This window comes from Muntiacus reevesi, chromosome X, assembly GCF_963930625.1.
Source record: "Muntiacus reevesi chromosome X, mMunRee1.1, whole genome shotgun sequence".
NCBI classification, from domain to species: Eukaryota; Metazoa; Chordata; class Mammalia; order Artiodactyla; family Cervidae; genus Muntiacus; species Muntiacus reevesi.
In genome coordinates, this window is record NC_089271.1 from 135,534,164 (window position 1) to 135,554,069 (window position 19,906).

Genomic DNA, 19,906 nt, shown 5'->3' on the forward strand with positions numbered 1-19,906 from the left:
GTTTAATATTGTCCCAGTGGTCTCTGAACCTGTCTTCAGTTCTTTTCTTTCTTTTTACTGTATTCTGCTCTTTAGCAGTTATTTCCACCATTTTATCTTCCAGCTCACTGATCTTTTCTTCTGCTTCAGATATTCTGCTATTGATTCCTGCTAGAGTAATTTTAGTTTCAATAATTATGTTTGTCTCAGTACATTTACTCTTTAATTCTTCTAGGCCTTTGTTAATTGATTCTTGCATTTTCTTCATTCTATTTTCTAGGTTTTTGATCGTCTTTACTATCATTATTCTGAATTATTTTTCAGATAGTTTGCCTATTTCTTCTTCATTTATTTGGACTTTTGTGTTTCTAGTTTGTTCCTTCATTTGTGTGGTATTTCTCTGCCTTTTCATTATTTTTTAAAAAACTTACTGTGTTTGAGGTCTCCTTTTCCCACCCTTCGGTTGAATTCTTTTTTCTTTTTGGTTTCTGCCTGTCTAAGTTTTGTCCAGTGGTTTGTGTAGGCTTCGTGTAGCATGAGATTTGTGTTGAGTTTATTATTTTTTTTGATGGGCAGGACTGAGTGAGGTGATAATCCTGTCTGCTGATGATTGGGTTTGTATTTTTGTCTTGTTTGTTATTTGGGTGAGTAGTAGCACAGGATGCTACTGGTAGTTGGGTGATATTGGGTCTTGTATCCAAGTGGTTTCCTTTGTGGGAGTTCTCACTATTTGATATTCCCTTGGGTTAGGACTCTGGTAGTCTAGGGTCTTGGAATCAGTTCTTCCACTCTGAAGGCTCAGGGCTTGATCTCTGGCCAAGAACAGAGATTCCACAGGTGGTTTGTTATGGCATTAAGTGAGAGTAAAACAAATACCCAAAAATGAGAAACCCAAGATGATCCCCAGACAAATGGCAGTTACAAAATCATGCAAATAATAATTAAAATAGTGGAATATGCACATATGCACATAAGCAAAATCAAAATAGTCCAACAAAAATAAGGTACAATAGTTTGACTCCACAAACAATGGAACCAAAAATGATATCCACCAGTTAAGAACAAAACTAACTGAAACACAAACTGGAAAACAAAACTAAAGCAAGGTGCCAACTGGGGAATAAAGCAATGAAAGCAAAACTAACAAATATGGTAAGAAAAAAGAAAGAAAATAAAGAGTAGATATGCAAAGTTAAACAGAGATAGATAAAGAATATATATATATATATATATATATATATATATATATATATATATATATACATAATTAACTGCAAGGGAAATGGAACAGTAGAAAAAGCAAACAAAGGAATAAATGTAGAAAAAAATAATAGGTTTAAGAAATTTAAAAATTAAAATTAAAAAAAAGAGAAAAGAAGAAAGAAAACTCCACAGAGCTGCAAAAGGCCAACGTAGAGGTAGAGGTTTATAACAGGAATAAAAAGTGTGATTGAAAAAAAACTCAAAAGCTTAATTATATTTCATAGTGCTAATAAAATCAACAACTACAACAGAGGGGAAAAAAAGGAAAGGAAAAAACCCAAAGAAATTACAGAACAAGTCAAAATATAAGAAGAATAAATGTTTTTCTTGAGTCACTGCTGTCAGGGTTCTTTCCCTTGCTGGGAGTCACAGTCCACCTTGCCTACCTAGGATGCACTCCAGCACTGTTTTGGTCTCCAGATCTGCAGTGGGGGCAGCTCAGACTCTAATCTTGTCCCTACTCCTGTGTGTTCTTGCCTCCAATGTCCACAGCTATCAGAACTAGTGGATTTTCTCTTGTGGGAATTCTCAATGTCCTTTGATATATTCCATAGACACAGGCTGCCTAGTTGATCATGTGGATTTAATCTGCAACTTGTAAAGCTGGTGGGAAGGTTTTGGGTCTTCTTCCTTAGCCACACTGCCTCTGGGCTTCAATTGTGGTTTTATTTCTACCTGTGTATGTGGGTTGTCCACTGGGGTTTGCTCCTGAGGCTGTCCTGGAAGACTTATGTCTGCAGCAGTGAGGGTTAAGCATGAAGGTGGCACAGCTGCTTGGGTTGCAGGGACCCTGGCTGTGCCAAGTGTGCAGGGACACAGACTGCCTCAGTCACAGGATTTATGGCCCTATCAGAGTCTTTTTTTCAAGCCTCTGGTAGCTGGTGATCAGAAGGCCTCTTTGGCTAGTCTTTCTCCATAGCTCCATCTGTTCAGGCACTTAGAGGGCTCCCTTGTCTGGGGTCCTTCTCTGTTGTTGGGTGCATCAGGCACTTGATGGGCCAGGCTCTCTATTGTTCAGTTGTGGGTGCTGGCCTATGGGGAGAGAGAGGCTGTGGTGATGGCTCCACCCCCTATGCATGACTCAGCAGTATCACCTTGCTTCCATGGCTGCCTGGCTTTCCTCCACAGGCATTCCTACCACAGTCTCCTCCCTCAGGTCCCCTTGGTCCATCTCTCTGTAGTCAACAGCAGCCCTCACCCTGGGATTGCTCTACAATCCCTATTCCCAGCTCCCAGCTGCTGCGCCTTCTAGGGGACCTGCGTCCCTTTCCGGGGTACATATGGCTGCGGCAAGGACTGTCTGATTGTCATTCCATTTAGGCTACCACAGATCAGCTGCTTCACTCTCAGCCTTAAATGTTTCTCCTGTGACCCAGGCAATTGCCTTGATATGGGAATTGGACCCCTGTTTCAGTTCCCCCACCCACCGAAGGCAGATCCAGTCCTACTAACACTCCGGTTTTTCCTCCTAGTTCCTTTATCCTACTGAGTTTTGATTGGTTCTGTGTATTCTTTTCTGGTGGTCAGGTACTCCTGTCAGCTCTCAGCTGGTGTTCTGCAAGCCCTTCTATCCTACTTCTCTGCCATCTTGTTCTCCTCCCAGTCTTTTCTGGGTTCCATTCTTGATTACTGTCTCTTATGTATCCCACATAGACAGTTACTTGCCCAATTCCTATAAGTACTAATATCAAAATACATTTCAAATTCTATTTTTTTATCCTTATTCTTGCCATCTCCATGCAAGCTACCATCATCTAACTCTAGGTTACTAAATATTATACATAAAAATAAACTGGGCAGAATTTGTTTTTAGGATTTCAAATTAACTGTAAGCAGTGATTTTCAACTCCTCGAATTCTGAAGTTACAAGGATAAGAGGTAAAAGTCAAATGTAAAAGAAATATTCTAAACTAAAAAAAAGAAGTCTTAATTTTTCCCCCTCAATAGAACTGCATGATGCCTGGGTATCTAGAGGAGGTGAGCCAGTAAATTGAAAACTTCTATTTGAGGTTCAGACTTTGATTTCTAATAATTCTATCTGTCCTTTTATTTAGTTATTCAGAGTCTTTTGGTGAGAAGAAAAAGAATCCAAATTAACTTTTATATAATCATAACTAATATTTTCTTTAGCCAGTTACAGAATTTTGTATTAGGCAAATGAGTATGTGCATGTATACACACATGCATAAAAACATACATGTATATTGATATTCTTAATAGCAAATTATTTTATTGCTAAATAAATAGGTCCCATCCCTCAGAGTGAGGAATTTTAGTGTTGGTAGGAAGCTGTTCTTATGTGGGCAGATCAGATGCTAAATGAGGTACAGTGGCCTAAGATACACCATAGATGTTCTTCTTTTAACTTTTTATTTTATATTGGAGTATAGCTAGTTAACCGGAGAAGGCAATGGCACCCCACTCCAATACTCTTGCCTGGAAAATCCCATGGATGGAGGAGCCTGGTAAGCTGCGGTCCATGGAGTCACTAAGAGTCGGACACGACTAAGCAACTTCACTTTCACTTTTCACTTTCACACATTGGAGAAGGAAATGGCAACCCACTCCAGTGTGCTTGCCTGAAGAATCCGAGGGATGGGGGAGCCTGGTGGGCTGCCGTCTATGGGATCACACAGAGTCGGACACGACTGAAGTGACTTAGCAGCAGCATAGCTAGTTAACAATGTTATGATAGTTTCAGGTGGACAGTAAAGGGACTCAGCTGTACATATACATGTATCCATTCTTCCCCAAACTCCCCTCATATCCAGGCTGCTACATAACATTGAGCAAGGTTCTCTGTGCTCTACAGTAGGTCCTTGTTGGTTAACCATTTTAAACATAGTAGTGGAGAAGGAAATGGCAACCCACTACAATACTCTTGCCTGGAAAATCCCATGGATGGAGGAGCCTGGTAGGCTACAGTCCATGGGGTCGCAAAGAGTCGGACATGACAGAGACTTCACTTTCACTTTTCACTCTCATGCATTGGAGAAGCAAATGGCAACCCACTCCAGTGTTCTTGCCTGGAGAATCCCAGGGACAGAGGAGCCTGGTGGGCTGCTGTCTATGGGGTCGCACAGGGTCGGACACAACTGAAGCAACTTAGCTGCAGCAGCATCAGCATGTACATATTGATTCCAAACTCCCTAACTGCATAGGTGTTTTTCTTGATAAAGGTAAATGATAGTCTTATGTTTTTAACCAAATAAGTATAATGAAATAGTGATAGCAAAGTATGTGTGTGCATGCGTGCTAAGTTGCTTCTGTCATGTCTGACTCTTTGTGACCCTGTGGACTGTAGCCCTCCAGGTTCCTCTGTCCATGGGATTCTCCAGGCAAGAGCACTGGAGTGGGTTTCCATTTCCTTCTCCAGGGAATCATTCACACCCAGGGTTCAAACTTGCATCTCTTAAGTATCCTGTATTGCCAGGTGGGTTCTTAACCACTAGCACCACCTAGGAAGCCCTTAGCAAAGTATATTCCTATGGTAAGATAGCTAATTTGATAATTGTTCAGGCAGAAATTCTCAACAGGGGTAGGAGGGTTTATATTCCATGGGATGTTTTTTGACTACCATGACTAGAGGGTGTTACCTGGCATCTAGTAGATAGATGTTAGGGATGCTGCTAAATATCCTACAATGCCCATGATAGCTCCATACAACAAATGCAAAAAGTCAATAATACTTTGGTTGAGAAACTCTTTTAGGGTATTTTTTTTCCAACCTGCCATATGATATCCTAAGTATTTTTCAAAATTTCATTTAACAAAGTATCAATAGATGTCTAATAGTTATAATAATTCTGTTTTTGTGTGTGTGTGCGTGTGAAAACTTAAGTGAATAGAATCATATGTTTGTAATTGGAATAGTTTAGGAGAGGAAGGAATCAAGTGTAAATGCCAAGTTTCTGGCTTGAGCAGCTCATGAGGAGAATGTTGGTGACATTATCTAAAGTGAGAGAAACAGATACGTGGAAGATCTTCAGTTAAGATTTTGCACTTACAGAATTTGAGGTACCTGAGAGATACGAAGGGGAAGTCCTAAAGATTAGCACATAAGTGTTCAAACATGTATTTAATTTGAAATTTTCAGTATATGAATAGTAACCCTAGTTTTGGATTAAGTCATCTAACAGAGTATGTCTTAAGGAAAGAGTATCTTATATCAGAGTCCTTAGGAACAAAAACATTCACAGTATGGGTAGAGGAGAATCTAGCAAGAGACTTAGTAGCAGCCAGGGAGATAATAGGAAATGATCCAGAAGTGTAGTTTTCCAGGCCAAGGGAAGAGGAGTATTTCCAAATGGATGAATGGTGGTTGATATGGAGGCTATTAGTGACCTTGGTAGATATAAAAATGAATAGAAGCAAATTATAATTGGTTGAAAAGTCCATGGTAAGTATTAAATATAATTATGTTGTAAATTTATTTAAGTTTTGCTGTAAAGGAGGAAGAGGTGGATGGAGGGGGATGTGGGATCAGGGATGGTTTTATTCATGTTTTTAAATATCAGAGAGAATTCTTCATTGGTACTTTAAAAGATAATATTTAAAGATATTGAAGTATATCAAGTGCAGTTTGTTAATGAACAAACTTTCCATGAATATATTTCTCTATATTTTTTGCCTTAAGGCAAAAGGTCAAGGTCAGTATTTTGAGTAGTTGGTTGGAATCTCAGTGATACAGCAAGTGTGTAAATAGTTCTGTTAATTACCACAAATATAGGTGTATGTTTGACATGCGGACATTACTTTTATTTTTCAGATCTTTCAAGAAATCGTTTTACAGAAATTCCTTCTGAGGTCTGGTTATTTGCACCTCTTGAAACATTAAATTTATATCATAATTGCATCAAAATAATTCCTGAAGCTATTAAAAACCTGCAGATGTTAACATACCTTAACATTAGGTAAGAAAATAATTTGGGGGGAATAAATTTTGTTTTTTTAGTACAGTTATAATTCGTTTTAGTTGCAAAGGAATGTAATTGGTTTGGCTATGTAACCTATGTCTCTACAGTATCTTATTTGTATTTTCTATATGTCCATATTAATTTATAGGTTTTTGGTCTTGTTCTTGAGAGCAGTGCTTCTCAAAATTCAATGCCCACAGGAACCAGATGCCGATTGTGATTTCATAGGCCAGCATTTCTAACTCTCTGGTAATGCCCATGCCTGCTGGTCCTTAGGTCACTTTGAGTACCATGGCTTTAGACCAGAAACATTTTGTTGAAATCATAGCACCACAACACAGGTTTATTTATTAGCATCCCCAATTAAAGTGGAACATTATAAATAAACAGTTCTTGAGTTATATTTTTCACTCTTGTGACTTCTTATTGCTACCTCAAGGATGGATAGATTGGGGTGGGATTACTGGAAGGTTAGGCGTAGATAATAGTTGATGTTAATAATAAGTTCTTACCATGTGCCAAGCAGTGTTAAAAATACTTTACCTGTATTACCTCATCTCATCTTCACAACATTTTCAGATAATGTAGTTATAATCTCTGCACTGCAGATGAGGAAACTGAAGCACAGAGGTTAACTATTTGCTCAAAATTACACATTCTGCAACTGGTGGAGCCAAGATTCTAATCAAAGCAGCAGTGTGGCTGTAGAACTCTCATTCTTAGCTTTATGCTGTTTTTATAATAGACTGAACATTGAATAAGTGTAAGAAAAAAATTGCCCTACCAAATGAGTGACAGTGAATGGAAACTGGTATATTGTGACTTAATTTTAGAATCTTATTCTTATTTTTGTTTTATGTTTTGAATTATAAGGGAAAACTTCTTCCTTAATGAAGTTACTTGTCTAAATTCTCAAATAGGGAAGTAGTAAATAGAATTAACATATGTAAATGATAATGTTCCTTTCTATGTGATATTTATTATGTATATCTCCCTCAGTGGTGTCACCTGGCAGTACATATTACTTTAACTGAAACCATTTTAACCTTAAAATGTGTGAGAGTAATTTCCTTCCATAGATATTGGTCATTTGGGTTGCTCCTTTTTCTAACTGGGTACATAATCTCCTTGGCCTGGCTTGGGAAAGGTTTGGGGAAAGTGAGGTATTTTTAAATTTTTTGTCTTTATTATCATTTTATTTTGTTACTTTATGGAAAAAGCAATTTGTCAAAAATTGAATTGCATTTATACATTAACATTTATGGTACATCTTAGAATAGTTTTACTAAAACTTTTTGTGATTCTTTCCCATTTTGATCTCTAAAAGTTGACTTGTAATTTTTGTTTACAGACACAAAATGTTTTAAACTCACTATATTAAAATAACACTTGTTCTAATGACTGGCTTTCTTTGGCTGTCTCTAAAGCATGTGTCAAAAGTGAAGATTTATGATTATTAACTATGTATAAAGAAATAGAGAGCTGACTGCTAACTCAATAAACCTGCTTCTTAAGGGAAGAAAAGAAACCAATTTTTAAACTTTCTTGGTATGAGGGAGATTAGATTGAGTTTGTATGTGCCATTCTTTTTCCTATTTATTTATTTTTTATTTTGGTGAAAAGATTTTGAGAAACTTGTAAGATAATTTTTAGCTTATTCTTCCTTCCTGTATACTATGCTTCTTTTCAGTAGAATCCACGGGAAGACCCTTTGTGCTCCAGACAGACCACTTTACCAAGGATTGTACTTGATCCTTAAAGTGCAAGAGTTGTGACAAACACCTAGCATATTTGACATTCCAACAGTCTGGCTAGGACTTCTGGTCTTGGGGCATTAGTCTTTTTTATTGAAGTCTGTACCATGTGATTAAACCAGTCTAGTGTTTCTGGACATCCTTTGAAGGTATCGGTCAGTTCAATTGCTCAGTCGTGTCTGACTCTTTGCAACCCCATGAACTGCAGCAAGCCAGGCCTCCCTGTCCTTCACCAACTCCCGGAGTCCACCCAAACCCATGTCCATTGAGTCGGTGATGCCATCCAACCATCTCATCCTCTGTCGTCCCCTTCTCCTCCTGCCCTCAGTCTTTTGCAGTGTCAGGGTCTTTCCCAATGAGTCAGCTCTTCACATCAAGTGGCCAAAGTATTGGAGTTTCAGCTTCAACATCAGTCCTTCCAATGACCCAGGACTGATCTCCTTTAGGATGGACTGGTTGGGTCTCCTTGCACTCCAAGGGACTCTCAAGAGTCTTCTCCAACACCAGAGTTCAAAAGCATCGATTCTTCGGTGCTCAGCTTTCTTTATAGTTCAAATCTCACATCCATACATGACCACTGGAAAAACCATAGCCTTGACTAGACGGACCTTTGTTGGCAAAGTAATGTCTCTGCTTTTTAATATGCTGTCCTGGTTGGTCATAACTTTCCTTCCAAGGAGTAATCGTCTTTTAATTTCATGGCTGCAGTCACCATCTGCAGTGATTTTGGAGCCCAGAAAAATAAAGTCAGCCACTGTTTCCACTGTTTCCCCATCTATTTGAATGGGGCAAAAAGGCTTGAAGTCCCTCTCTTGGGGTAACACTGGAGTTTTATTGCTGTGTATGTTATACAAAATGCTATGTACAGCCTATAAATATTACTTTGAAAAGCAAGGAAAATAATAGCAAATTGTTAATGAATGCTTGATAGTGTGTAAATGTAGTGGTACACTTTATATATATTTTGGTAGTAGGATTGTCTTAGTCCATTCATGGCACTATAACAGAATACCGTAGACTGGGTGATTATAAACAACAGAAATTTATTTTTCATAGTTTTAAGGGCTGAAATGTTCAAGATCAAAGTGCCAGCTGATTCAGTGTCTGGTGAAGACCAGTTTCCTGATTTATATAGATGACTCTCTTCTAGCTGAGTCCTTACATGGAATAAAGAGAAAGGGAGCTCTCTAGGGTCTCTTTTTAAGGCCACTAATCACTTCCCAAAAGCCCCACCTCCATGTACCATCACATTGGGGATTAGACTTCAACATTATAGTTTTGAGTGGGGAGAACACAAACATTTAGTCTACAACAGGGATAGTTTGGGTCAGTCTACATTGGCATGCATATTTGGCCAAAATTAGTTTGAGTGTAAGGGACTCAAAGTCAAATCGCCTGGATTTGAATCCTGGTTCTCTCACTTACCAGGTTTGTGACTTTGAGCAGTTAATCTCTTTTAGACTTTTTCTTCATCTCTAAAATGGGCATTATGATAGTATCTATCTTCCTGAAGTGGGTTGTTGTGAGGATTAGTCAAGTTAATTCATGTGAGGTGCTGTGAACATGGCCTGCTACATAGTAACAAATGTTAGTTGTCCTTATATTTAAATATATCTGCAGAGACAGGAATATTGTATCAACTATGAGCTGAAATGAAGGTGCTAATAGACTGTTCTACCATAAACCTGCAACAAAAGAGAATGGGTTAAGGTTACTACATATTTTTAAAGGTATAATTCTATTCATTCTTTCATAAATTTGAACACAGTGCATGCAGATTTATCCTTGGAGCCTTCCCGTAGTGAGAGGTGTAGAGGTATTGAATATAGTGAAATTGTACCAGAGAGCAAGGTTCTGGCAATTCTTTAGCTTGGAAGAATTCTGAGAATTCTGAGTTAGAATTTTCTCTAGCTCAGAAAAATCCTTGAGTTTTGAGAGCTGGAGATGTGTAGGACAATATTACAGGTCACAGTGCAGGCTTGTGCCTGGGCACGTGACTTAACCAAACTTAACCTTTAATTTTATTTGTATAATGCAGATAATACCACCTGTCTTGTTAGGTTAATATGAGGATTTAATGAGGTAGTGCATGTAAATATATTAGTCTGTTACGAAGTAAGCATTAATTAAATAATAGTTGTTATTTAGTGAAAAATTCTTACTTTTGAAGTGATTTGTTCTTTTTCAACATCCTTCATTTCAGACTTATTTCTCATAATGAGACTTTCTTATTCTTTTCAGTCGAAATCTTTTATCAACATTGCCAAAATACCTATTCGATCTTCCCCTTAAAGTTTTGGTCCTCAGTAATAATAAACTGGTATCCATTCCAGAAGAAATCGGAAAGTTAAAAGATTTAATGGAATTGGTGAGTAAAATAGTTGTATCGATTGTATGTAATGTGCATAACACATATCTTTATATTTCGGGAGATTAATTCCTTTATGGAATTTCACTCTAATTAAAAAAAAAAGCTTGGTATGTGCCTAAGTTCTCTTTAGTGATATTTCAAGATACCCTTGCTTATGTCTGATTTTAGCTCACAACTACAATAAAAACCGTGGTTGTTCCTTAGTCCTAGTGAGATCAGAAGACTTGCTTACAAATCTTAAAAAATAGTTTCAGACAAATAAGCAATTGTCTATCCTTTTTGTGGACAATAAAGTTCTTAGATCAGGAAAAGGTAAGGTTTTATTTTTTTTAAGGTTTTACAGGACTTCAATGAAGGCTTCAGAGAGAGGAGATAAGAGAGTACATGCCTACATGCAGTAGAATTAATAAAAATGACCTTCTTCTATATCCCCATGTAATTTTATAACACTTTTGGAGTGAAGATTAATGGAAAGAGGCCTTTATATGTAATTGATTATAGAAATATAGGAATAATTTAAAGTAATTACTTTGAACATATCATTTTAGCTATTATAGGACAATGAACTCAGAGAAACATAATCAAATCTTCAAAACAGTGAGCTATTTTCACATCTTTCTGTTACTTCTACCTTACACAATATAACATGCTGTTTATTTTTTATCTTCTACTTTATCTTGAGTAATGCTTTTCCAATACATAGATTTGTTTTCAAGTGTTAATAAATGTGATTTTTTTATGTGTGGAGGGCGAAAAATTTTCTTGGGGAACTTATGTACTAGCTTATAATGGGAAATTAATGTACAAATAGAATGTAATGAACAGAAATTTCAGGAATGCTTTTTTAAAAATTCATAAGCATATGCAGTTGTAATGCAAGGAAACTTCCTTGAGTTTAGTCTTGTTATGTTATAGAACCACAGAATTTTGATATTATAAGAAATCTTGTAAATAATCAGATAAAACCACTTCCTAATGCAGGAATCCCTGACACATCTAGTTGTATATTTTCAATGGTGGACAAATCTTTGTGTTTGTGTATCTGAGGCAGCCCTAATTCTCTTTTACATGCCCTATCACTTTTATCCATTGGTTTTGAGACTGTCATGTGAAGAAGTATAGATAATGATAACTTTTCTTCCCTTCAGATATTTATAATTTGTTGTGTGTGTACTTTCCATTTTACCAAACTCTAAGACCTGTTTTTCTGTGGCTTAAATATTTTTATTACCTTTATTCTTTTTTTTAGTTTCTATATTTCTATTCTTTATCACCTTTTATTTTTAGCTATTTCTATCCTGAAAATGCTCCCTTTTATTATAGTCTCTTTTAATGTAACACTCAGAAATGAACAGAAGATGCCAGATGTGATCTAACAAATTCACAATACAAGGGGTTCATTACTTTCTTTGACATGCACACTGTTAATGTTTTTAAAGATTTTATGTACATTCTCCTTTAAGATTCTATGACTCTGGGACTTCCCTGATGGTCCAGTGGTTAAGAATTCACCTTGCAATGCAAGGGATGCAGGTTCCATCCTTGATCAGGGAACTAAGATCCCACATGCCATCGAGCAACTAAGCCCACTTGCCACTAGAGAGCCAGAGCACTGTAAGGGATTATCCTGCATGATGTAATAAAGATCCTGTGTCTGCAAATAAGACTGGATGCAGCCAAATAAATAAATATTTTTAAAAAGAGATTCTATGGCTCTGTAATTTCTTTTTTCTTTCTTTTTAATTCAGTTTTTGACCCTATGTTTTAAATTATATTACATGAGATAGTTTTTGGATAAATGAAATTTCAAAAATATTTAGGATTTTGAGATTTAGTGTAGTATTTTTATTTAAACAGAATATGAAAACATATTAATCATTATTTTACTAGCACTGTAAAATTATTGTGCTTTCAACTTTCAAAATCAGTAACAGTGGATAGGTTGCATTAGGGTGGCTAATTGATAATTTTATTTTTTATTTTTTTAATTGGCAATTTACATCACAGAATTAATTTGTGGATATTACCTGTCATTGGAATGTTTTCCCAGGACAGTATATCCTAGAAATGTCATAGCCGGCTATAGTGAAGTCTGTCGTTAGATCTAGGATATACTCTCAGGCCTTCAAATCCCAGCTGAGTATTTTGTAGAGTACCTGTTGGTGAGTAGTTCAGTATCCTGTGCCGGGTTTGTTTCTTCTATGAAGTGGCAACTGCCTGTCAAATTTTTATTATTTTTTTTTTTGTATGGAAATCTTCGGTATTAGGCACCTTTGGGAGGGAGCCATAGTATCTACTTTAATGGATGTTTTTCTGAAGTTTTTTTATCCATCATTTGGACTATCCTCAATACAATAGCTAAGGTGATCTTTGTCAAAACATAAGTTAGATTTTGTCATACCTCTGTTTAAAAGTTTCTGGTACCTGGCCACATTTCTGAGTAAAAGCCAAAACTTTTCCCTCCATCCTAGTCTTCCCCTTGCCCACTTTTCTCTAGCTACACTGGATTCATTGCTGTTCTTAGTACATGTTACATATGCTTTGCTTAAGAGCCTTTACATTTATTGTTCCTTCTGTCTGGAATATTCCTTTTTTTTTTGTATTCACATGGCTCATACTCTCACTTCTGATAATAGTGCTCAAATATTAACTATGAAACAATCTAAATTCCTATCCTTCCCGAATATTATTAGCACTACAATTTTCTTTTGCCCTGCTCTGTTTTTGCCTCCATAGCACTTCTAGCATGTTGTGTAATCTACTGCCTTTGCTATAATGCAGTATCCATAAGGAGCTCTGAAGGCAGGACTTTTTGTTTGTTTTATTCATTGATACGTCCCCAGCACCTAGAACAGTGCCTGGCAAATAGTTCATATTTGATAAATAGTTGTTGTTGAATGAAGATGGCATGTAGATACATTTGAAAGAGGCATGTAGATACATTTTTAAATCTATAGGTTAGATGATTAGATATTATTTAATATTCTTTAGGGGCTTCCCCGATGACTCAGGGTAAAGAATCCTCTTGCCAATGCAGGCAATGAGGGTTTGATCTCTGGGTCGGAAAGATCCCCTGGAGAAGGGGATGGCTACCCATTCCAATATTCTTGCCTGGGAAATCCCATGGAAAGGAGAACCTGGCAGGCTACAGTCCATGGGGTCCCGCAAAAGTCAGACATGACTCAGTGACTAAATAACAACAATATTCTTATTTTGAATTTACCCGCCTGCCTTTTTTACTTTTGATTAAACAATACATGTATGTGCCACGCCTTTCCTTCCAAGCTAAATGTCATTTCCAGTCAAAGGTGGAAATTGGGGGCAGTTGCAGTAGAATATGAATTTTATTTGCAGTGTGTCTAGAATGACTTCTGCCTGAGATCTTGCAGATTCTTCTTCCCTTTCTGTTGATGTGATAATAAGAAAAGGGGAGAGGACTGCACAGTTTATTAACTTAAGCTGTTCCTTTCTTCTATTATTATGGAAATGTGGTATTGTTTATCTTTAAATTGAGATTTGCATTTTAATGTAACCATGAGGCAGTTCTGACCAGATCTCTTAGAATGTCTTTGGGTTATGGTGTGAGCCATCAAATTTTGAGCCTGTAATCCCTCATAGAAACAGGCTTTGTTAAATTGATTCTGACCATGGTCTTTGAATCTCCAGCTCACATCTGTAAATCCTTGTCTTTCTCACCTCCTGCCCAACCAGGTATCTCAAAACAACTACTTTTGGTGCTTAGTTGCTCAGTCATGTCTGACTCTCTGAGACCTCATGGACTGTAGCCCACCAGGCTCCTCTGTCCATGGGGATTTTCCAGGAAAGAAGACTGGAGTGGGTTGCCATGTGCTCCTCCAGGGGGTCTTCCCAACCCAGGGATCAAACCCAGACAGATCTCCCGCATTGCAGGCAGATTCTTTACCATCTGAGTCACCAGGGAAGCCCAAACAATACTATAATTGACAAATTATCCCAGTGATTGATAGTTCTCTTTCATTTTACCTGTGAATGAAGAGCACCTTCTGGTTTTAGTTGGTAAGAGTGGTCTTTAGTTGAGATTTTCAAAATGCTGACTTATGTATTACTAAGTTATAACCTCACACTTTTACACAAAAAATTTATGTTAATTGTGCTGGATTGATTTCATGATGTAACATAAATATAAATCTGCCTGATAATCCATATTTAGAGAAATGACATTGAATGTGACTTGCTAGCTATTAGCCATGTGCTTTAATTAAAAAGTAGAAATGTATCTCTATTTCTCCATTAGTTTGTTATAATTTTATTTTCTTTTTTCCTTAGGATATTAGCTGCAATGAGATTCAGGTTCTTCCCCAACAAATGGGAAAATTACAATCACTTAGAGAGCTAAATATAAGAAGAAATAATCTTCAGGCATTACCAGATGGTAAGATGCTCACTGTTTTTACTCACATGAATAAGAGAATAACTGTATAGAATTTAATTAAATAATTTTTGTTTCTGAACAGAATTAGGAGATCTTCCCTTAGTCAAGCTGGATTTCTCTTGTAATAAAGTGACCGAAATTCCAGTTTGTTACAGGAAGCTGCATCATTTACAAGTAATAATTTTGGATAACAATCCTTTGCAAGTACCACCAGCACAGGTTTGTAATTTAAAACAATGATACTTGCTTCTTTTATTTTTATTCAGAATTATATGTTTCTGGTAAATACAAAAGTATCAGAATTAGGAGTCAGTTTGTTTTTGAGGTATTACTATCAAAAGTGTTTTTTCTGGGAAGTGTCTTTCTCACTTTGGTAGGAGGTTTAGCTTCATTTCTAGAGAATAGGATTTGGATAACCCAGATACCAACTTTCTGCTTGTGAATTGATAATTCTGGTGGTTTGTGTTATTTTAAAAGGATAGACTAAGGATTCTGTCTACCTCTGTCCTACTCAGATATATATTTACTTGAGATTTGTTGTGTGATTGATTGGAGTACATTTTTAGCACCAATAAGTGGAATCATAACAGAAAGATTCAAGTTGAAAACCTACTTTTTTGTTCAGTCACTCAGTCATGCCTGACTCTTTGCAACCCCATGGTCTGAAGCATGCCAAGCTTACCTGTTCCTTACTGTCTCCCAGAGTTTGCTCACTCATATCCATTGAATCAGTGATGCCATCCAACCATCTCATCCTTTGTTGCCCTCTTCTCCTCCTGCCTTCAATCTTTCCCAGCATCAGGGTCTTTTCCAATGAATTGGCTCTTTGCATCAGGTGGCCAGAGTTTTGGAGATTCAGCTTCAGTATCAGTCCTTCCAGTGAATATTCAGGGTTGATTTCCTTTGGGACTGATTGGTTTGACTTTTAGTTTGAGAATTAAATTCATGTGGAATCCACTAAAATGATAATAAAGCAGTACACTAAACTATAAACTCATGAAGACAAAGATTGAGAGAGAAGAGGACAGCAGGGGAGAGATGGCAACAGAATTTTGGAAAATGGAAAATAGGTGAAATAGTGGTAACTAGGATCTCCACTTACACTGCACAAGAGTATCTGATTGAGGAGGCACATGGTAGTGAAATGCCAGTCTGTACTCTATTTCCAAGCTATATGCCCTGGCACTGGGTTTGTATACATCCAGAAGAGTTGCCTTTTTTTTTCTCTTTTCCTACAAAGGTGCATTCTACTCATTGCAAGTGAGTGTCTTTTTTGTAAATTCAAATAATTAAAGCTGGCTGGAGTCCTGGTAGAAACTACCATAGCAGGATGGGGAAACCCAAAACCTGTGTCTGCTATGGGAGAAGGCAACAAGAAGCAAGTTGATTTTACTGTGTTAAATTTGGGAATGGCTCGGGTGTTTCTTTGGTGATTATTGAATGAAACATGTAACTAAATACAGGGATGAAAGACTGAAAACATGAAGGTCTGTAGAATATCTAAGGCTCTGCTATTGAATAGAACTTTCTAAATAATGGAAATGTTGTATAATCTGTGATGTCCAATACTGTGGTTCATTTGCTCAGTCAAGTCAGACTCTTTGTGACCCCATGGACTGCAGCATGCCAGGCTTCACTGTCTTTCACCATCTCCCAGAGCTTGCTGAAACTCAAGTCCATTGAGTCGGTGATGCCATCCAAACACCTCATCCTCTGTTGTCTACTTCTCCTGCCTTTAGTCTTTCCAAGCATCAGGGTCTTTTCCGATGAGTTCACCCTTCACGTCAGATAGCCACATATAGGAGCTTCAGCTTCAGCATCAGTCCATCCAATGAATATTCAGGATTGATTTAATTTAGGATTGACTAGTTTGATCTCCTTGTTTTCCAAGGGACTCTCAAGAGTCTTCTACAACACCACAGTTCAAAAGCATCAGTTCTTTGGCACTCAGCCTTCTTTATGCTGTGAACTTCCAGATGTTCAAGCTGGATTTAGAAAAGGTAGAGGAACCAGAGATCAAATTGCCAATATCCGTTGGATCATGGAATAAGCAAGAGAGTTCCAGAAAAACATCTGCTTCTGCTTTATTGACTATGCCAAAGCCTTTGACTGTGTGGATCACAACAAATTGTGGAAAATTCTGAAAGAGATGGGAATACCAGACCACCTGACCTGCCTCTTGAGAAATCTGTATGCAGGTCAGGAAGCAACAGTTAGAACTGGACATGGAACAACAGACTGGTTCCAAGTCGGGAAAGGAGTATATCAAGGCTGTATATTGTCACCCTGCTTATTTAACTTATATGCAGAGTACATCATGAGAAACGCTGGGCTGGATGAAGCACAAGCTAGAATCAAGATTGCTGGGAGAGATATCAATAACCTCAGATATGCAGATGACACCACCCTTATGGCAGAAAGTGAAGAGGAACTAAAGAGCCTCTTGATGAAAGTGAAAGAGGAGTGAAAAAGTTGGCTTAGAACTCAACATTCAGAAATCTCCACACTGTTTTCCATAGTGGCTGTACTAGTTTGCATTCCCACCAACAGTGTAAGAGGGTTCCCTTTTCTCCACACCCTCTCCAGCATTTATTGCTTGTAGACTTTTGGATAGCAGCCATCCTGACTGGCGTGTAATGGTACCTCATTGTGGTTTTGATTTGCATTTCTCTAATAATGAATGATGTTGAGCATCTTTTCATGTGTTTGTTAGCCATCTGTATGTCTTCTTTGGAGAAATGGCTGTTTACTTCTTTGGCCCATTTTTTGACTGGGTCATTTATTTTTCTGGAATTGAGCTTCAGGAGTTGCTTGTATATTTTTGAGATTAATCCTTTGTCTGTTTCCTCATTTGCTATTATTTTCTCCCAATCTGAGGGCTGTCTTTTCACCTTATAGTTTCCTTTGTAGTGCAGAAGCTTTTAAGTTTCATTAGGTCCCATTTGTTTAGTTTTGCTTTTATTTCCAATATTCTGGGAGGTGGGTCATAGAGGATCCTGCTGAGATTTATGTCGGAGAATGTTTTGTCTATGTTCTCCTCTAGGAGTTTTATATTTTCTGGTCTTACATTTAGATCTTTAATCCATTTTGAGTTTATTTTTGTGTCTGGTGTTAGAAAGTGTTCTAGTTTCATTCTTTTACAAGTGGTTGACCAGTTTTCCCAGCACCAAAAAAACTGGAAATAGAACTGCCATATGACCCAGCAATACCACTTCTGGGCATACACACTGAGGAAACCAGATCTGAAAGAGACACGTGCACCCCAGTGTTCATCACAGCACTGTTTATAATAGCCAGGACATGGAAGCAGCCTAGATGCCCATCAGCAGATGAATGGATAAGGAAGCTGTGGTACATATACACCATGGAATATTACTCAGCCGTTAAAAAGAATTCATTTGAATCAGTTCTAATGAGATGGATGAAACTGGAGCCCGTTATACAGAGTGAAGTAAGCCAGAAAGATAAAGAACATTACAGCATACTAACACATATATATGGAATTTAGAAAGATGGTAATGATAACCCTATATGCAAAACAGAAAAAGAGACACAGAAGTACAGAACAGACTTTTGAACTCTGTGGGAGAAGGTGAGGGTGGGATGTTTCAAAAGAACAGCATGTATATTATCTATGGTGAAACAGATCACTAGCCCAGGTGAGATGCGAGTGCCCGGGCCTGGTGCACTGGGAGGACCCAGAGGAGTTGGGTAGAGAGGGAGGTGGGAGGGGGCATCGGGATGGGGAATACGTGTAACTCTATGGCTGATTCGTGTCAATGTATGACAAAACCCACTGAAATGTTGTGAAGTAATTGGCCTCCAACTAATGAAATAAAATTAAAAAAAAAAGAACTCAACATTCAGACAACTAAGATTATGGCATTCAGTCCCATCACTTCATGGGAAATATTTGGGGAAACAGTGGAAACAGAGCCTGACTTTATTTTGGGGGCTCTAAAATCCCTGCAGATGGTGATTGCAGCCATGAAATTAAAAGACGTTTGCTCCTTGGAAGGAAATTTATGACCAAACTAGACAGCATATTAAAAAGCAGAGACATTACTTTGTCCACAAAGGTCTGTCTAGTCAAGGCTATGGTTTTTCAAGTAGTCATGTATGGATGTTAGAGTTGGAGTATAAAGAAAGCTGAGTGCTAAAGAATTGATGCTTTTGAACTGTGGTGTTGGAGAGACTCTTGAGAGTCCCTTGGACTGCAAGGAGATCCAACCAGTCAATCCTAAAGGAAATCAGTGCTGAATATTCATTGGAAGGACTAATGTTGAAGCTGAAACGCCAATACTTTGGCTACCTCATGCAAAGAGCTGACTCATTTGGAAAGACCCTGATGCTGGGAAAAATTGAAGGCAGGAGGAGAAGGGGACGACAGAGGATGATATGGTTGGATGACATGTCCGACTCAGTGGACATGAGTTTGAGCAAGCTCCGGGAGTCGGTGACGGACAGGGAAGCCTGGCGTGCTGCAGTCGATGGGGTTGCAAAGAGTTGGACATGACTGACTGAATTGAAATGAACTGAACTGAACTTCTTTATGGTCCAACTCTCACATTTACACATGATTACTAGAAAAACCATAACTTTGACTAGACAGACATTTGTCAGTAAAGTAATGTCTCTCCTTTTCAATATGCTGTCTGCTGCTACTGCTGCTAAGTAGCTTCAGTCATGTCTGACTCTGTGTGATCTCATAGAAGGCAGCCCACCAGGCTCCCCCATCCCTGGGATTCTCCAGGCAAGGACACTGGAGTGGGTTCCCATGCCCTTCTCCAGTGCATGAAAGTGAAAAGTGAAAGTGGAGTTGCTCAGTCGTGTCTGACTCTTAGCGACCCCATGGACTGCAGCCCACCAGGCTCTTCCATCCATGGAATTTTCCAGGCAAGAGTACTGGAGTGGGGTGCCATTGCCTTCTCTGCAATATGCTGTCTAGGTATGTCATAGCTTTTCTTCCAAGGAGCAAGTATCTTAATTTCATGGCTGCAGTCACCATCTGCAAGGATTTTGGAACCCACGAAAATAAATTATGTCACTGTTTCCATTGTTTTCCCATTTATTTGCCATGAAGTGATGGAACTGGATGCCATGATTTTAGTTTTTTGAATTTTGTGTTTGAAGCCAGCTTTTTTACTCTCCTCTTTCACTTTCCTCAAGAGGCTCTTCAGTTCCTTTTCGCTTTCTGCCATAATGGTGGTGT

The 19,906-nt window shown here is 38.0% G+C and overlaps 1 protein-coding gene across 2 annotated transcripts in view; it reads left to right on the top strand.

The window, feature by feature from the left end:
- LRCH2 (leucine rich repeats and calponin homology domain containing 2) overlaps window positions 1–19,906 on the top strand; it is a 112,372-nt gene that overhangs the window by 36,042 nt on the left and 56,424 nt on the right. For both annotated transcript variants that reach the window (XM_065916349.1, XM_065916350.1), the window contains exons 2-5: window positions 6,011–6,155; window positions 10,154–10,280; window positions 14,589–14,694; window positions 14,777–14,913. In XM_065916349.1, coding sequence (XP_065772421.1) covers window positions 6,011–6,155; window positions 10,154–10,280; window positions 14,589–14,694; window positions 14,777–14,913 — 515 coding nt within the window. The remainder of the gene's footprint in view (window positions 1–6,010; window positions 6,156–10,153; window positions 10,281–14,588; window positions 14,695–14,776; window positions 14,914–19,906) is intronic.